Source organism: Epinephelus fuscoguttatus, linkage group LG1, assembly GCF_011397635.1.
Source record: "Epinephelus fuscoguttatus linkage group LG1, E.fuscoguttatus.final_Chr_v1".
In the NCBI taxonomy this organism is placed as follows: domain Eukaryota; kingdom Metazoa; phylum Chordata; class Actinopteri; order Perciformes; family Serranidae; genus Epinephelus; species Epinephelus fuscoguttatus.
In genome coordinates, this window is record NC_064752.1 from 3721420 (window position 1) to 3739194 (window position 17775).

At 48.3% G+C, this 17775-nt stretch overlaps 1 protein-coding gene and 1 long non-coding RNA gene across 2 annotated transcripts in view; both read right to left on the bottom strand.

Moving 5' to 3' along the window:
- LOC125886255 (potassium voltage-gated channel subfamily KQT member 2-like) overlaps positions 1-17775 on the bottom strand; it is a 40137-nt gene that overhangs the window by 1532 nt on the left and 20830 nt on the right. Inside the window, exons 12-18 of the mRNA XM_049572311.1 lie at positions 14031-14110; positions 12913-12993; positions 7856-7903; positions 4812-4920; positions 1047-1178; positions 339-459; positions 34-209 (exon numbers count right to left, since the gene is read on the bottom strand). Coding sequence (XP_049428268.1) covers positions 34-209; positions 339-459; positions 1047-1178; positions 4812-4920; positions 7856-7903; positions 12913-12993; positions 14031-14110 — 747 coding nt within the window. The remainder of the gene's footprint in view (positions 1-33; positions 210-338; positions 460-1046; positions 1179-4811; positions 4921-7855; positions 7904-12912; positions 12994-14030; positions 14111-17775) is intronic.
- On the bottom strand, positions 8885-10328 carry LOC125886270 (uncharacterized). Its single transcript, XR_007449016.1, has 4 exons — positions 10299-10328; positions 10059-10258; positions 9379-9498; positions 8885-9098 (listed from the first exon to the last, which is right to left on the bottom strand). It is a non-coding gene; the product is annotated as an uncharacterized LOC125886270 (long non-coding RNA).

The following is a 17775-nucleotide window of genomic DNA, read 5'->3' on the forward strand; positions in this document are numbered from 1 at the left end:
ACATGCGGTCTCCCAGTGTCGGCGGACACTCACTGTAGCATCTTGGAGATGGACTGGCTCTTTTCCAGGTGATCCACCGGACTGTGGTATGGCGGCGCCGGGTCAGGCTCCTTGGATCCAAAGTAGGCGTCGGTCTCGGCCTGAGGGATTCCCATTCGCTGGATGTAGATGTTCACCAGGAAGTCCAACTTTCTCTCCATGGACAGGACCTGAGGGACACATGAGCAGCAGAGGACCAATCAGATTCAAGATTGAAGCTGCATCAGAGAAACCAGCAGAGCTTTTGGTGCTGCTCTGCTCAAAGTGTTTTTGGCAGCAGACTGGTTGCCACTGGTTACCTGCTTCTCCACCTTCCCCAGCCGGCCCATCATGCTCGGGTCCTCAGGAAGTTCCTCGCTGGCTGTTTTGGGACGGTCCTTGTCTGCGATTGGTGTCCCTCTGCCGACTATCTGATCCACCCTGCCAATTAGGAGACAGCATGAGTCAGCTCCGGGACACGGCCTCTGATTTCACCACTGACATGAGTTCTATACATTAAACTTTTTACCACCGTGTGTGAAACAGCGAGGCGCCTCACTGCAGGACGTCCTAACGGTCATGAATGTGTCATATTGTTTCTGTTGGTTTATCATTTTAATTTTTTCTGTCTCACTTCAGTTTCCACTCCACACACACTTTTATACTTTGCCCACCAGGTGTCAGTGTTTTTCCTCCTGTATGTAGTTTTTCTTGGTTTTGAGAAAATATATTTTTCTGTTGACATTGTTTTCTGGTGAATTTTAAGAGCTGCTTGATAATGATGTGAATATATTGTGATGTCAGAATGACGTATTTGGACCTGAAGGAGACAATGTAGTTAGACACAGGACTGTTAAACATCGCCGGGGGAGCAGAGCTGCAGAAATCTGTGTCCAGTTAATGTGTCGTATTGTTTCTGCAGGAGTGAATAAATGCTGTGAAACATCATCTGTCCAGGCCCCGCCCACACACGTTACACAAGGAAATATTAAGGAGATCCTGGATGCAGGGGGGAACGGAGGTCTTACCTTGACTGGAGGTTCTTGATGCGGGCGAGCATGTCCAGGTGTCCCGCTGAATACTGTTCAATCACGTCCATGACGTCATAGGGACGAAGACTCTCCTTAAACTTCCTCTTTGACACCATGAAACGCATTATACTGAGAGACAGGAAGAAAACAGGAAGTCAGCGCTCAGGAGGTCTCAGGCTCAGGGTCAGGGTCAGGGTCAGGGTCAGGGACTGATGTGGAGGCTCTCAGACCGTCAGTGGGTCTGGACTAAAACAACGACATCAGATTAAAGAGGGAACGGAGCTCAGAGCTCCGAGGAGTCAGCTGAGGCAGTTCAACATCCAGTCAGGATCCTCCCTGAAGACGCATCCTACATATGTCCAACTGGGACGTATAGTGTTTGAACACTAGAATATTTCGACTCTGACATTTCACATTTCACTCTCACTGACACTGCAGAATTGATGAATGATCTTCTGCCGGTACATCCTTGCTGTCATATGTCCCCGGAGGATCTCAATGCTGATTGGCTATCGCTGTGCGAATAGGTCACTGAAGTTCATATTTTTCAACTCACGACGCAAAATTGTACCACTTAATTCGCAAATTTTGCGTCATGTCTACTGCAACGCCGCCCAGTGGGGATTCACATCTAATCAGATCTTTGAACACATTACAGTTCCCAACCTGAAACCACCAGGTCCTGAAAAGCCTGATGGGTCGGACCAGGTTCGGGCTGAAAACATGCCCTAATTGGCCGGGTCGGGCTGGGCTGGGGCTGCGGGAAATAAAATATTTTTATTAAATAAAGAAATGAATAATATTAAAGTGCAGGGAGAGAAGGTGAGGGAGCAGCCAGGCTCCGGACTCTCTATCCGTCCTCCCATTCAGAGCAGGATGCTCTCAGACAGGGAAATACAGAGAGTCGGTGATCACGAATATGTCTTACTGGATTGGTCGAGGCCCGGGTTAACAACGACTGCCATCAGTGCTGTTGACCTACAGGGTGCCGGTGGAAATTGGACTACTGTTAGTCAAAAAAAGGAGAGGAGGAAGGCGTGTCCATAGGCAGAGGGAGAAAAGGAAAGGCAAGAGAACTGAGAGTTGGGACTTTGAATGGTGGGACTGTGACAGGGAGAGCTAGAGAGGTGGCTGACACGAAGCAGAGGATGAGGTGGATATACTGTGTGTTCAGGAGACCAGGTGGAACGGTAGCAAGGCCAGAAGCTTAGGAGCAGGGTTCAAACTGTTTTATCATGGTGTGGATGGGAAGAGAAACGGAGTAGGAGTTATGCTGAAGGAGGAGTTTGTTAGGAATGTTGTGGAGGTGAAAAGAGTGTCAGATAGGGTGATGAGTCTGAAGCTAGAAACCGAAGGTGTAGGGGTTACGTCTCACAGGTAGGATGTGAGTTAGAGGAGAAGGAGAAATTCTGCAGTGAGTTAGATGAAGTGATGCAGAATATCCCGAGAGGTGAGAGAGTGGTGTTTGGTGCAGACTTCAATGGACATGTTGGGGCAGAGAACAGAGGGGAAGAGGAGGTGATGAGGAGGTGATGGGGAGGTGATGGGCAGGTTTGGCATCCAGAATAGAAGGACGCAGAAGGACAGATGGTGGTAGACTTTGCAAAAAGGATGGAAATGGCTGCAGTGAATACTTTCTTCCAGAAGAGGCAGGAACATAGGGTGATTTGTAAGAGCGGAGACAGGAGCACACAGGTGGACTACATCTTGTGTAGACGATGTAATCTGAAGGAGATCAGTCAGGTGAGAGTGTAGCCGGACAGCATAGGATGGTGGTGTGAAGGGTGACTCTGGTGGTGAGGAAGATGAGGAGGACAAAGGCAGAGCAGAGCACAAAGTGGTGGAAGCTGAAGAAGGAAGAGGGTTGTGTGGTTTTCAGGGAGGAGGTGAGACAGGCTGTGGGTGGCCAGGAGGTGCTCCCAAATGACTGAACAACTACAGCTAATGTTACCAGAGAGACAGGTAGGAGAGTACTGGGTGTATCATCTGGAAGGAAAGGAGATAAGGAGACTTGGTGATGGAGTGAGGAAGTGTAGGAGTGCATACAGAGAAAGAGGTTAGCTAAGAAGATGTGGGACACTGAGAGGACTGAAGAGAGTCGACAGGGGTACACGGTGATTCAGCGTAAGGTGAAGGTAGAGGTGGCAAAGGCCAAACAAAGTGCATACGACTTGTATGATCGGTTGGACAGTCAGGAGGGAGAGACTGATTTATACAGGTTAGGGTGATTAAGGACAGAGATGGGAAGGTACTGACAGGTGCCACAAGTGTGATGGGAAGATGGAAAGAGTTCTTTGAAGAGTTGATGAATGAGGAAAATGAGAGAGAACAAAGAGTAGAAGAGGTGACCATCGTGGAGCAGGAAGGAGCAAAGATTAGTGAGGATGAAGTGAGGAGGGCACTGAGGAGGATGAAGAGTGAAGGCAGTTGGTCCTGATGATATACCTGTGGAGGTGTGGAAGTGGAGTTTCTGACTAGGTTTTTCAACAAGGTCTTAGAGAGTGAGAGGAGGCCTGAGGAAGAACAAGGGAGACGTGCAGAGTTGTGGCAACTACAGAGGGATAAAGTTGATGAGCCATACAATGAAGCTGCGGGAAAGAGAAGTGGAAGCTAGACTAAGAGCAGAGGTGAGCGTCTGTGAGCAGCAGTGTGGTTTCATGCCAAGAAGAAGTAGTGCAGATGCAGTATTTGCTTTGAGGATGCTGATGGAGAAGTACAGAGAAGGTCAGAGGGAACTGCATATGACAGGGTGCTGAGAGAGGAGCTGTGGCGTTGTATGAGGACGTCTGGAGTGGCAGAGAAGTGTTGGTGGTGCAGGACATGTATAGAGCTGCAGCACAGTGGTGAGGTGTGCTGTAGGTGTGACAGAGGAGTTAAAGGTGGAGGTGGGACTGCATCAAGGATCAGCTCTGAGCCCCTCCTTGTTGCTATGGTGATGGACAGGTTGACAGATGAGGTCAGACAGGAACCTCCATGGACTATGATGTTTGCAGATGACACTGTGGCCTGTAGTGAGAGCAGGTGGAGGAACCTCACTGAGGTCACAGTTTATGTCCCTCCTCACTCAGAGTCACTCTGAGAACTGTCCTCCTGTCTGAGAGGACGGCTGGACGAAGTGAGGGAAACACAAAGTACACTAACGTTACACTTCTGGACGTGTCCTGTATGTTCTGAGGGTAACTGGACTTCCTCCAGAGTTCTGGACCACAGACTGATCCAGAATCTGATTCTGCTTCCAGACTGAAGAACTCAACTTTACAGACCTCCTAAATATAAATAACGGACAGGAGAGGAGCTGGAAGAGGACTGACCACCAACAACAAGGATAATCATAATAATAATAACAATAATATCAACAACAATAATAATTATTATAATAATAATAATAATGATGATAATAAAGATAATAATATCAATAACAACAATAATAATAAGAAGAAGAATAACAATAATAATAACAGTAATAATAATGATAATAAAGGATGTCTTACCACAGGGCATGACAGAGGAGCAGACAGTGTCAGACAACAGAAAACAGTAAAACAACAGAAAAGAATGAAGCTGGGTGGAGGTCAGACTGACTGGTCTTACCCAACAGCTGATGGTGACCTTTGACCCTGGGGTGAGGAGCACAAATAAACCAAAACACAAACAAAAAGAATGTGAATAAAAAGCAGAATGACTTCAGTGCAGCAAATAAACCATGAGACGAGCGATGAATGATGAGCAGCTAACAGACGTGACTCCTGGATGACTGCGTACCAGATGGCTCTGATGGTGACCTTTAACCCTGGCGTCAGGTCCTGAGGGACGAACTCGCAGTGGCAGCTCTTGTTGTCATCAGCCATGTCTTCTCCCGGCAGGCTGGCCTCTGAAACAACAACGACAACGTCACATGAAATGTGGCGCTGCGGCAGCAGATGATGGACGACGCGTCTCCTCTTCCTCCCACGGTACAAACATGAAGCCGAAACATCCTGGATACGGCCGCCGCCATCATACGCTGATGATATCATCTGGAGTCAGAGTCTGTGCAGTGGTGACCTCCACAGTATCCAGTTCATGGCCATTTGCTAACGTGAAGGGGGCGGGGCTTATGACCTGTACTGTTGCCAGCCACCAGGGGGCGATCCAGATGTTTTGGCTTCACATTTGGAGAGCTGTCACTGCGTCCATCTTTATTATACAGTCCACAGAGTTCTGCAGGGGTGACGTGTTTCTGTCGTCTGACCCTGAGAGCAGCGTCGCCCTGGTTTCCTCGTCAAACAGCCAATCACATCGTTCTGTTGGATTTCAGATTATTACAGAAAACAAACAAATGTTTCTGATCCTTCACTGAAGAACACCACTTTATGATTATTGAAGTATAAATTCAATCAACAGAAGTAGAGAACTAACATTACATGACTGCGGTCACATGACTTAACGTCAGCACCTCAGCGAGGCTGTAAAGTCGTGTTCGGCGTGACGACGTCCGGCAGTCTCGTTTCGTCTCGCTAGAGACACAAAAAGCTTCTAAATTCACAGTGACGTAGAGACAAAGCTGAAAGTCTCTGAGTTTGTTGTAACCACAGAACTTATATCACACATCTGACCTTCAAGATGAGGGAACAGGAAGTGCTAACATGCTAACACGCTAACTCATTGCTGGAGGACTGTGTGGATGAAACATTTATTATGGACGTCCTGATCATGACTGGATAACTCTGGCCCCTAACTAATGAGTTACGTTAGTTAGATAGTTCATTAGTGAGTGAGTGAGTGAGTGAGTGAGTTGACTTTTATTATGTTTATATAACTTCAGTAATGACGGAGAACGGGGGGTGTTGGCGTGTGTGTGCGTGTGTGTTACACTGTGTCTCCAATCAGATACCTTACACGTGAGTGTGTGGCATCAAATTATTACAGAGTGAACCCAGTGATCAACCTGCTGACCTGCTGACCTCCGTCCTACAACACTTTCAACACCTTCTCATCCCAAGTCGTCACATCTTGCCGCTTCATCAGCGGACTTTCTCGTCTACGTTTCATGTGCTAGGTGTCCTCCTGTGTCTGTTGCTGACAGTCCAGGATGCCGCAACCAACAACAGGACATATAAAAAAAGCAGGTGGTTAGGTTTAGAAACAAACATCATGGTTTGGCTCGACACTCATACAGGAAGTGAACACTGAACCTCAGGGTAAAAGTTCAGGGTTTGTTGGACCCGCCCACCTCCCTCCTGCTCACCCTATACTGTTCAGCTCATTATAGACACTGTTGGGGCTGACATCACGATGATGTCATGATGACATCACGATGACATCATGTTATCAGCTGGAGGTGCAGCTGCCTCTCCCCCACAGGGCTGTAGGCTCCATAGGAGTGTTAAAATGTGTTTGTCTTGTTGTGTTATTGGGAGCCAGAATAGAAGGAGTCATGGCTCAAAACCAGCCGCCACTGCCCGTCAACAAAAACAAAGACAACTATGGTTAAATGTGATAAGACCAAAGGACTGGACGGAGGCCATCATCAAAAATGCTCACATGTGCAGCGCACACTTCATATCAGGTTAGGGAAAAAGTATTTCCTGTTGTAGGGATGAATAAGGTTATGTGTATTAAGGGTTATCATGTCCACCTCATCAGAAACTGGGGAGGGATTAAGAGGAAGATTGGATTTCTCTGCAACGCTAACTTTTTAGCACATTAGCTAACGTTAGCTTCCATAGCAAAACAAACAAGTGTGGTCCTCCTTTGTAAGATTGGCTTCCTGTGACATCATCCATCCACTGAGTGAGAGCATACGGGTCGGCCAGTCTGGTCCCGTTGGTCAGTGTTTACTTATTCAAGTAACACTGGCGGTCCCGGAGAGTGAGTGACCTGACATGGTGCGTTGGTAAATTCAGTCTGACGCTCTACACTAAAATGAGAGCCCTGTTGGTGGAAGAAACGCAGCGTTATATTTCTACATGAATGAACCAACGGTTCAATGGTCCTCCATCGTCTAAAACAAGACAACACAACTTGTTAGCTAGCGCTAGCTAATGTCTGTGGAGTACTGTTTTGCCTCCAGCTAAGCCCCGCCCACCATCAAACGTCACACTCTTCACTAACAGTTAAAGGGTCCATATTATGTTGTACCAAACAGCAATTCAACCTGATGCTGTCCAGCAGCGTATCACACTGCTGCAACAGGTGCCGCCCAGCCGAGTGGCAGCGAATTATAACACATGAAAGTTTCTGTCCACCCACGTTACAAACCGGCGTGTCATACCGCCACTAAAGGTGGCTTTCAGCAGCAGGCTGACACTGAAATCACTGACAAAGCGGCGGTATTTGACGACTTTCAAGTGAGAACCAGCTGGCAGTTTAGAGAGAGTCACAAATACACATGTATGTTCGTACCATGCTTCTGTGTTCAGAGAGGGAGTTGGACCACAGTTCACGAGTTTGAAATGTGTTTGTGGTCCCGCCCCTTCCTCTACGTAGGCAACATGGTGACCAATGAGGGAGAGAAGTTTCCAACGTTCCAGTGAACTGAGAGAAACATCAGTGTCGTACGTCTCAGTGTGAACACACTGAAACAGCAGGTACTGAAGTATCTGTGTGTTACTCTGTGTGTGTGTGTGTTACTGTGTGTGTGTGTGTTACTGTGTGTGTGTGTGTGTGTGTGTGTGTTACTGTGTGTGTGTTACTGTGTGTGTGTTACTGTGTGTGTGTGTGTGTGTGTGTGTGTGTGTTACTGTGTGTGTGTTACTGTGTGTGTGTGTGTTACTGTGTGTGTTACTGTGTGTGTGTGTGTGTGTGTGTGTGTGTGTGTGTCTGACCTGGCGAGCTCTTCTGTCTGAACTCTTCGTCCTGCATCTCTATCAGCACTGCAGGAGGAGGAGAGAGGAGACAAACCTTCATCAGAGGAAGATGACACTCGACTCATCATCATCTGTTCTCTACCTTTATTCACCTGCTCTCAGGTGTTTCCTGTCGGGTCGTCGATGTGCTTATTTTAATTCACTGATGGTAAATCAAATGACGGCGTGACGTCTGCGGCTGCGTCTGAGTCAGACGGTGCAAATGTCACTGTGTTAATAAAGTTTGATTTAGTGTGGTCACATGACATGGTGAACGTGACTTCAGCTCACAGTCGGAGAGACGTCCACGTTTAAATGTTTGGATCAACCTGCAGTTCCTCTATCCGCCACTAGAGGCTGGCTCCATAACTGAGTCAGTCCCCACAGACCTCCAGGTTCAAATCTGAATAAAATTACGGACATTCGTACGATGACAAGACCCGCTGGTTTGTGGACGGAACGTCAGCCGTTGCCATCTTGTTTTTTGGAGCCAGAAGTGACCATACAATACCGCATCCAATTCAAAACCCTAGTGCTCACATTCAAAGCCATCCATGATCTCGCTCCTCCATCCTTCACTGGCCTCCTCCATCCTTCACTGACCTCCTCCATCCCTCACTGACCTCCTCCATCCCTCACTGACCTCCTCCATCCTTCACTGACCTCCTCATCCCTCACTGACCTCCTCCATCCTTCACTGACCTCCTCCATCCATCACTGACCTCCTCCATCCTTCACTGACCTCCTCCATCCTTCACTGACCTCCTCCATCCTTCACTGACCTCCTCCATCCCTCACTGACCTCCTCCATCCCTCACTGACCTCCTCCATCCTTCACTGACCTCCTCCATCCCTCACTGACCTCCTCCATCCTTCACTGACCTCCTCCATCCTTCACTGACCTCCTCCATCCCTCACTGACCTCCTCCATCCCTCACTGACCTCCTCCATCCCTCACTGACCTCCTCCATCCCTCACTGACCTCCTCCATCCTTCACTGACCTCCTCCATCCCTCACTGACCTCCTCCATCCCTCACTGACCTCCTCCATCCCTCACTGACCTCCTCCATCCATCACTGACCTCCTCCATCCCTCACTGACCTCCTCCATCCCTCACTGACCTCCTCCATCCTTCACTGACCTCCTCCATCCATAATCTCGCTCCTCCATCCTTCACTGACCTCCTTCATCCCTCACTGACCTCCTCCATCCATCACTGACCTCCTCCATCCTTCACTGACCTCCACCATACCTCACTGACCGCCACCAAACCTCACATACCTCCTCCATCCCTCACTGACCTCCTCCATCCCTCACTGACCTCCTCCATCCTTCACTGACCTCCTCCATCCATCACTGACCTCCTCCATCCTTCACTGACCTCCTCCATCCTTCACTGACCTCCTCCATCCCTCACTGACCTCCTCCATCCATCACTGACCTCCTCCATCCTTCACTGACCTCCTCCATCCATAACCTCGCTCCTCCATCCTTCACTGACCTCCTCCATCCCTCACTGACCTCCTCCATCCCTCACTGGCCTCCTCCATCCCTCACTGACCTCCTCCATCCATCACTGACCTCCTCCATCCTTCACTGACCTCCTCCATCCTTCACTGACCTCCTCCATCCCTCACTGACCTCCACCATCCATCACTGACCTCCTCCATCCTTCACTGACCTCCTCCATCCATAACCTCGCTCCTCCATCCTTCACTGACGTCCTCCATCCATCACTGGCCTCCTCCATCCCTCACTGACCTCCTCCATCCTTCACTGACCTCCTCCATCCTTCACTGACCTCCTCCATCCATCACTGGCCTCCTCCATCCCTCACTGACCTCCTCCATCCATCACTGACCTCCTCCATCCTTCACTGGCCCCCTCCATCCCTCACTGACCTCCTCCATCCTTCACTGACCTCCTCCATCCCTCACTGACCTCCTCCATCCCTCACTGACCTCCTCCATCCTTCACTGGCCTCCTCCATCCCTCACTGACTTCCTCCATCCCTCACTGGCCTCCTCCATCCCTCACTGACCTCCTCCATCCCTCACTGGCCTCCTCCATCCATCACTGACCTCCTCCATCCATCACTGACCTCCTCCATCCATAACCTCGCTCCTCCATCCTTCAATGACCTCCTCCATCCCTCACTGGCCTCCTCCATCCATCACTGACCTCCTCCATCCATAACCTCGCTCCTCCATCCTTCACTGACCTCCTCCATCCCTCACTGGCCTCCTCCATCCCTCACTGACCTCCTCCATCCATCACTGGCCTCCTCCATCCCTCACTGGCCTCCTCCATCCTTCACTGACCTCCTCCATCCATAATCTCGCTCCTCCATCCTTCACTGACCTCCTTCATCCCTCACTGACCTCCACCATCCCTCACTGGCCTCCTTCATCCCTCACTGACCTCCTCCATCCATCACTGACCTCCTCCATCCTTCACTGACCTCCTCCATCCTTCACTGACCTCCTCCATCCCTCACTGACCTCCACCATCCATCACTGACCTCCTCCATCCTTCACTGACGTCCTCCATCCATCACTGGCCTCCTCCATCCCTCACTGACCTCCTCCATCCTTCACTGACCTCCTCCATCCTTCACTGACCTCCTCCATCCATAACCTCGCTCCTCCATCCCTCACTGACCTCCACCATCCATCACTGACCTCCTCCATCCTTCACTGGCCCCCTCCATCCCTCACTGACCTCCTCCATCCTTCACTGACCTCCTCCATCCCTCACTGACCTCCTCCATCCCTCACTGACCTCCTCCATCCCTCACTGACCTCCTCCATCCCTCACTGACCTCCTCCATCCCTCACTGACCTCCTCCATCCATCACTGGCCTCCTCCATCCCTCACTGTCCCTCCAGCCCGCCTGACCACCATGGGGTCCAGAGCCATGTTGATTCAGTCTGTGGGGACGGAGTCGCTCTGGGCGACAGCCTCTCGTGGACATCGGAGGAACTGCAGGTTGCTGTTTGGTTTTCACAGACTGTGTTTAGGTTCCTAACATAGAAATGGACAGGAAGTGATGTAAGGACACAGGCCCTGTGATGCGTGTCAACTGTAGACGTGTATAATGTATCGTATGGTACCTGCAGTCCAGGTGAGTGTGGAGGTCAGAGGTGTGTTTGATTTCAGCACCTTGTCGGCTTCAGGAAGTCTCTATCCGTTAACTCCCTGCGGCTCAAACGACCTTCACACAGATTGTTACTGAATTTTTAAAGATCTCATGATTCTGAGGTCTTCGATTTCAAATCCATCATGACACAAATATGTCAGAGGGAAGTCCCTGAACTCATCACGCAGTGTTCGTCCATGGAGACAACAAATACAAACAGATGCAAACAAACAAATGACAATATGAACCCACCAGTCCTCCTCACAGCTCAGACGGCCCCCAGCCAACGGAGCCACCGTAACATTTGGTTTAATGAGCAGCAGCAGCAGCAGGTTGTTTCAGAAAAGAAAATGAGGAGAACACAGCACAACATGAGTCTCCTCTGGTCTGTAGAGATGCTTCTGAAACATTCTGCCTCTGAGCTTTTATCCGTCAGTCAGGAATATGATGAAGACAAACTCGTCGTCTGCCTTTTCCTCCTTTTAGAAGTGACTAAAGATCTCAGCGAAGACTCTCACTAACTGTTTGTCAGAAGTCATCAGAGCCCCCCCCCCCCCCACCACCACCACCACCACCATCCACAGTCAGACACACGGCTGATTATTTACTGCTGAATTACAGCTCACAACTGGCACCAACCCAAACATCCTGGTGCAGACTATTTACTGGAGTTTCCCAGCCTGTCGCTCATCAGGCATCTGAAGATCTTTACAATGTCCGACAGTCCACCAACATTTTCATCACAGTTCATCAAAAATCAAACACAGATTATGTCTTTGTTTTTATTATCTGGATCTATTTTTAGCTCGTCATCGTTTCATCTTCATGGTGGAAAAAAAATTCCATCACAATTTTCTTTGACAAAATGAACACTGGTGGTTTGATGCTGCCAAAGCTTTAGACTGTGTGTACTGGAGTTAAAACCTTGTGTTTGAACAGAGAGAGTTGCGACACACAGAATGATCTGACACACGGTCACTCACATGGTGAATTATTACTCTGTACCTGCTTTATTAAAGTGCACCGAGGTATTTACAGGTATCTGGATATTAACTGGGATAAATCTTTGTTCTCTTTGAATCAATGTAAGGTTTGTTTGTCTCAATCAGAATTAAACAACTGAGTAGAGAGACAAACCACTTCTTCACAGCATGAAAGTATATTTCAGAGGATGAGTCAAACTTCATCTTGTAATAAACTCTATTAAAGTGATGACAGCGCCTCACATCCTGTCCCATCTCCCTCTGAACGCAACTGATTCCTGCTTCAAAGTTTTTATACTCTCACTCAAGATATTCATTGTTTAGGAATAAGTAAGAGAAAAGAAACTGACACCAGTTGGCTGTTACTGTGGGCCAATGAGAACATGGCCACCAAGAGATAAACCAAGCTGGTTCCAGCTAACCGGACCGGACCGGACTGTGGACAACCTGATCAGTACGTTTACTCTGCACTCTGTCACTGTGACTGAGAGGTGACTGTAGTGATCGGTGTGACCAACAGACAGCTGTGATCAACCCTGGAGAAGATGGCGGAGTATATGGGAGTCTGTCTCTGGCAGATCTCCTATTATCTGGAGCGATCCTCGTCACTCTGCGTTGCCTTGTTTCATAACGGCCTGTTGAATTAGCGCGTCTGCTTCAGTCATTTCGATATGAGCTTTTAACAGACGAATAGAACATAAAAAGGAAATGTGTGAAGAACAACAGCATGTTGTTGGAGAACCCACTGAAGGAACCTCTGAGACTGTGAAGACGGTTTGTTAAAGTTCATCACTGAAGTCTGACTGTGGACCACATCACACAAGAGGACACATCCCTCCTCACAGTGTCCTGTACTGCCGGATGTTTCAGCTCCAGCTGCAGCAGATCGTTCTGATTGGTCGGACTCTCTTACCTTCAGAGTTTTGGCGGGAGGCAGCTCCTCGGATCCTGAAGGCCTGTCTGGTTCTGCTACCAGGGCCAACTGTGGGAACCACTGGAGACAGGAAGTGGGGAAGAAAAGGAAGAGGTCAAGAATGGGACACACCAGAATCTGGTTTGGTGTTCTGGTTCATGTCGGTCCAACAGGTTTTCATTCAAACCAGTTACATCCGGACTGGTTAAACTTACCCAAATACGGATTATAGTATTACAACAGTACACAAGAAGAGCTGTACAGTTTCCTGTTGGAAGGTTAAAGTCATCTATAGTTTTATCTGTAGTGTTATTTTATTACCTGTAGTAGTCATGTATCGTGTGTTAGAAAGTGTCTGCACTATAAAACACTCCTATAGTAATATTATGAAGATGATACAGTGAACGTACAGTATCAATAAACTGTGTGTAATAATATCTAACAGCCTAAATGTTGGAAACTTAAATGTTTCTCCAACGTCATTGAGTTAGACAATGAACTGATTGGATATTGGTTGTTAAAGTTAAAAGGTCAAACATGTTTCTGTCCATAACTGAAGAATTGAGTCACTAATTGTGACCAAACTTGACACAAATGTCTAACAGGATAAAATAATGAAGGTCAAAAGGTCAAAGGTCAGCTTGACTGTGACACCATCATGTTTTAACGTCATATCTCAGGAACAGAAGGGGAGACATTTGGTCAGATACTGAATTGGTGACTCTAATCTTGAAACTGTGCTGATTGTATAGATCTTCTGTGTGTGAAGCATCCATGTTTTCACTGACATGGATGGAGACTGTAAAAACTGACTGGTAACTGGGCACCGGAGGCAAATGACCCCGAGGTGGTGATTCTAGTTTCACTATCATATCATCAGTCAGTCGTATTACTACAGTTGTTTCATTACATTCTAACATGATAGAAATACTACAGTAATAATACTCCAGTGTTTCTGTGAGGTGGTTCATCACGGGGCTGGTGGGAATAAAAAGTTGCAGACTGTTGAGTCTCTACAGACCACACTAAACCAATCGTCCACTTTTCATCCCCACACCACACGTACAACAGTAATCAGACTGTTCAACATTTAAAAACACTTTGGAACCAACACCCACCGTGCTGAGGAGAACCTTTTCCTTTAGTTCCTGAACTGCGGGGAGACGAGAAGACCCTCTCCTTCAGACTGACCTTCTGACTGCAGGGACAAGAGACAGACACACAGGTTGAATTGGATCTAAAAGTCTTTGGGATCAGACGGCAGTCAGTGTCCTTTACTGTGAAAGGACACTTCCTGTGTGATCCCACATTTCTTATTTCCTGTCCATGACTTCTGTCTCAGTGTTTGACTCCTGCACAAACAGGAAGTCCAGGCCAGGACAGTGAAGGACAACATCAGGGACAGGTTCAGGCCTTCCTGGAGTCTCTTGGTTGGAAACGTTGAAACATTACCACCAGCCGGCCTGATCTGAACCTGAACCTGTAACGTATTCGTGGTCTGCGTAAATGTACAACACCAACATTTACACTGCTCAAAACACTCAAAGTTCACAGTCTAACAGGAAGAGCACTGGAGAGGCAAAAGCAAGCCAACCCCCAAACAGGAAATAGTCTAACGTGGTGTCCACAGACAGTTGCTCTCTCCTTCTCCTTCCTGACTGATTCTTCTCTAGTTTGGTCCTTGGCACTACTGGTAGCATGAGGCGATTCCTGCGGCCCAATCAGGCTGCACAGGTAGTCCAGCTGCTCCAGGACAGCACATCCATACATATGGTCACAGGACGGTTTGCTGTGTCTCCCAGCATAGTCTGAGGAGCATGATGGAGACATCACATCGTCTTAATGTTTGACTTTGATTTTCATTGTGATTTTGGTTCCAGCCCTCAGTGAGTTGATCATTTTAGTTTCCACTGACCATTGTTACATCAATTTGTTCTGAACAAATTATACCATGTACATCAGTAAAGATTTTTAACTTGAATAATTCAATCATCAAGATCTGATGTGTGATTTAAGTGTTTCATTAATATTTTATATTAATAATCTGGTGACTGGATCCAAAGCTTCTGTCGTGCTGCTGGAAGGAGACTCCAGACCGCTGAACTCTGTGTAGTGCTGTTAAATCTCAGGCGGAGAGCGTCTGTGGGTCAAAGCCAGTTGGCCATGAGTCTCAGGGTTGGGGTTCCTCCAATGTGTTCCAGTGTCTCTGTTCACCACTGAGGGTTAGTGAGGGTTAGTGGTAAGATCAGCAGGTGGATCAGCAGAAGGATCAGCAGGTGGATCAGCAGGTGGATCAACAGGTGGATCAGCAGATAGATCAGCAGGTGGATCAACAGGTAGATCAGCAGACGGATCAGCAGACGGATCAGCAGACGGACCAGCAGGTGGATCAGCAGAAGGATCAGCAAGTGGATCAGTAGGTGGATCAGCAGAAGGATCAGCAGAAGGATCAGCAAGTGGATCAGCAGAAGGATCAGCAGAAGGATCAGTGGGTGGATCAGCAGAAGGATCAGCAGAAGGATCAGCAGGTGGATCAGCAGAAGGATCAGCAGGTGGATCAGCAGAAGGATCAGCAGGTGGATCAGCAGAAGGATCAGCAGAAGGATCAACAGGTAGATCAGCAGACGGATCAGCAGAAGGATCAGCAGAAGGATCAGCAGGTGGATCAGCAGAAGGATCAGCAGGTGGATCAGCAGAAGGATCAGCAGAAGGATCAGTGGGTGGATCAGCAGAAGGATCAGCAGAAGGATCAGCAGGTGGATCAGCAGAAGGATCAGCAGGTGGATCAGCAGAAGGATCAGCAGGTGGATCAGCAGAAGGATCAGCAGAAGGATCAGTGGGTGGATCAGCAGGTGGATCAGCAGGTGGATCAGCAGAAGGATCAGTAGGTGGATCAGCAGGTGGATCAGCAGGTGGATCAGCAGAAGGATCAGCAGGTGGATCAGCAGAAGGATCAGTGGGTGGATCAGCAGGTGGATCAGCAGGTGGATCAGCAGAAGGATCAGTAGGTGGATCAGCAGGTGGATCAGCAGAAGGATCAGCAGGTGGATCAGCAGAAGGATCAGTAGGTGGATCAGCAGGTGGATCAGCAGGTGGATCAGCAGGTGGATCAGCAGAAGGATCAGCAGGTGGATCAGCAAGTGGATCAGCAGAAGGATCAGCAGAAGGATCAGCAGAAGGATCAGCAGAAGGATCAGTAGGTGGATCAGCAGGTGGATCAGCAGAAGGATCAGTAGGTGGATCAGCAGATGGATCAGCAGGTGGATTAGCAGGTGGATCAGCAGAAGGATCAGCAGGTGGATCAGCAGGTGGATCAGCAGAAGGATCAGTAGGTGGATCAGCAGATGGATCAGCAGGTGGATTAGCAGGTGGATCAGCAGAAGGATCAGCAGGTGGATCAGCAGATGGATCAGCAGGTGGATCAGCAGAAGGATCAGTAGGTGGATCAGCAGGTGGATCAGCAGGTGGATCAGCAGAAGGATCAGCAGGTGGATCAGCAGGTGGATCAGCAGAAGGATCAGCAGAAGGATCTATTATGATGCTGTGTTTTTACCAGGGATCTGATCCTGAAGGTGAAGCTCTGAATCCACTGGTGGACCCGTGTGTGAGTCCTCAGCTGTGGATCCAAATGGCTGAGATGAATTTCCTCTGCAGGTCGCCTGAGCTCAGTCTCATTGACAGGGTGAGGAGCTCAGATAACCTGCACAAATCTGAAGAGACCAAGGTTGCATTCGTAAATCCAATCTGACGTTCATCACACGTTCACTCTGTTCGGCACTCTGCTGCTCCGAGAGTCTGACGTTTTGAATTACTGATTGCTACATTCAGACAGCGCTCCGAATTTATGAACGCTCCAGCTTGTGCCAGAGTACGCTCCGACACTCAGAGTGAGTGTTTCTGAATGCATCACTCAACTGATGATGTGTTCAGGTGAAGCGATGGGAACTGAGAACTGGTTTCAAATTGTTCAGTCCACCAGAGGTGTACAACTCAACACTTTAAATCACACTTTGATCGTGCCTACATGTTTTTCTGATGATGGCTCGATGCAAAAATATGACGTGTGTCTATGCTGCTGGAGCCTTACAACAAGAAGGCGCCATGGTGGCGAGGAAGGAATGGTCCAGAGCGTGGCGTCGGGTGACGAAGGTGCTGCTGCAAAGTCTGTAAAATGATCAGTTTAAATAAGAAACAGCAGCAACGCGCTGAAACATCTTCCTGAAATCACAACGTATCTGACAGTCTGCTGCTTCCAACCAATCAGCAGGTCCGGTACTGTCCATTAATAGGATCTGTTCACAGGATTAATGTCCTGTTATAATTAGCTGTTTTTTTTCTTTGACTAACTAAACCAGAATGAAAATGACCTTCATTTCGTCCACACAGAAAAAGAATTGAGAATCGGACCGACAGGAACTTCACTGGCTTTGGTATCAACAACATCTTGTCAGCTGTTCAGCCATGGGTCCATTTGTAAAGCTGGATTTAGTTTCGTCCCACGGAGTCACCTCAACAGTCAGTCTGTTCAGTGTGAGACTGCAGAGGTCAGGGGTCAGGGGTCAGCGGTCAGACACAGACACTGTGTGGTTTAACTTCTCTTTATCACACGACATGTTTTCATCTCCCTGTTTGCTTGAACACGACCGAGCGGCCGCGACGTAGAGACGAGTCCAATAAAGTTCATTCAACCACAATATGTCAAATACAAACACTTTATATCTGACGTCAAACTGCTGACTGCAGGTTCTGACCGCCAAAACTCTAATCAATGAACGATCAGGTGATTGATCAGGTGATTGATGAGGTGATAGATCAGGTGCTCTGATCTCAAACAACAACTGATCTGACAAATGCAACACCAGT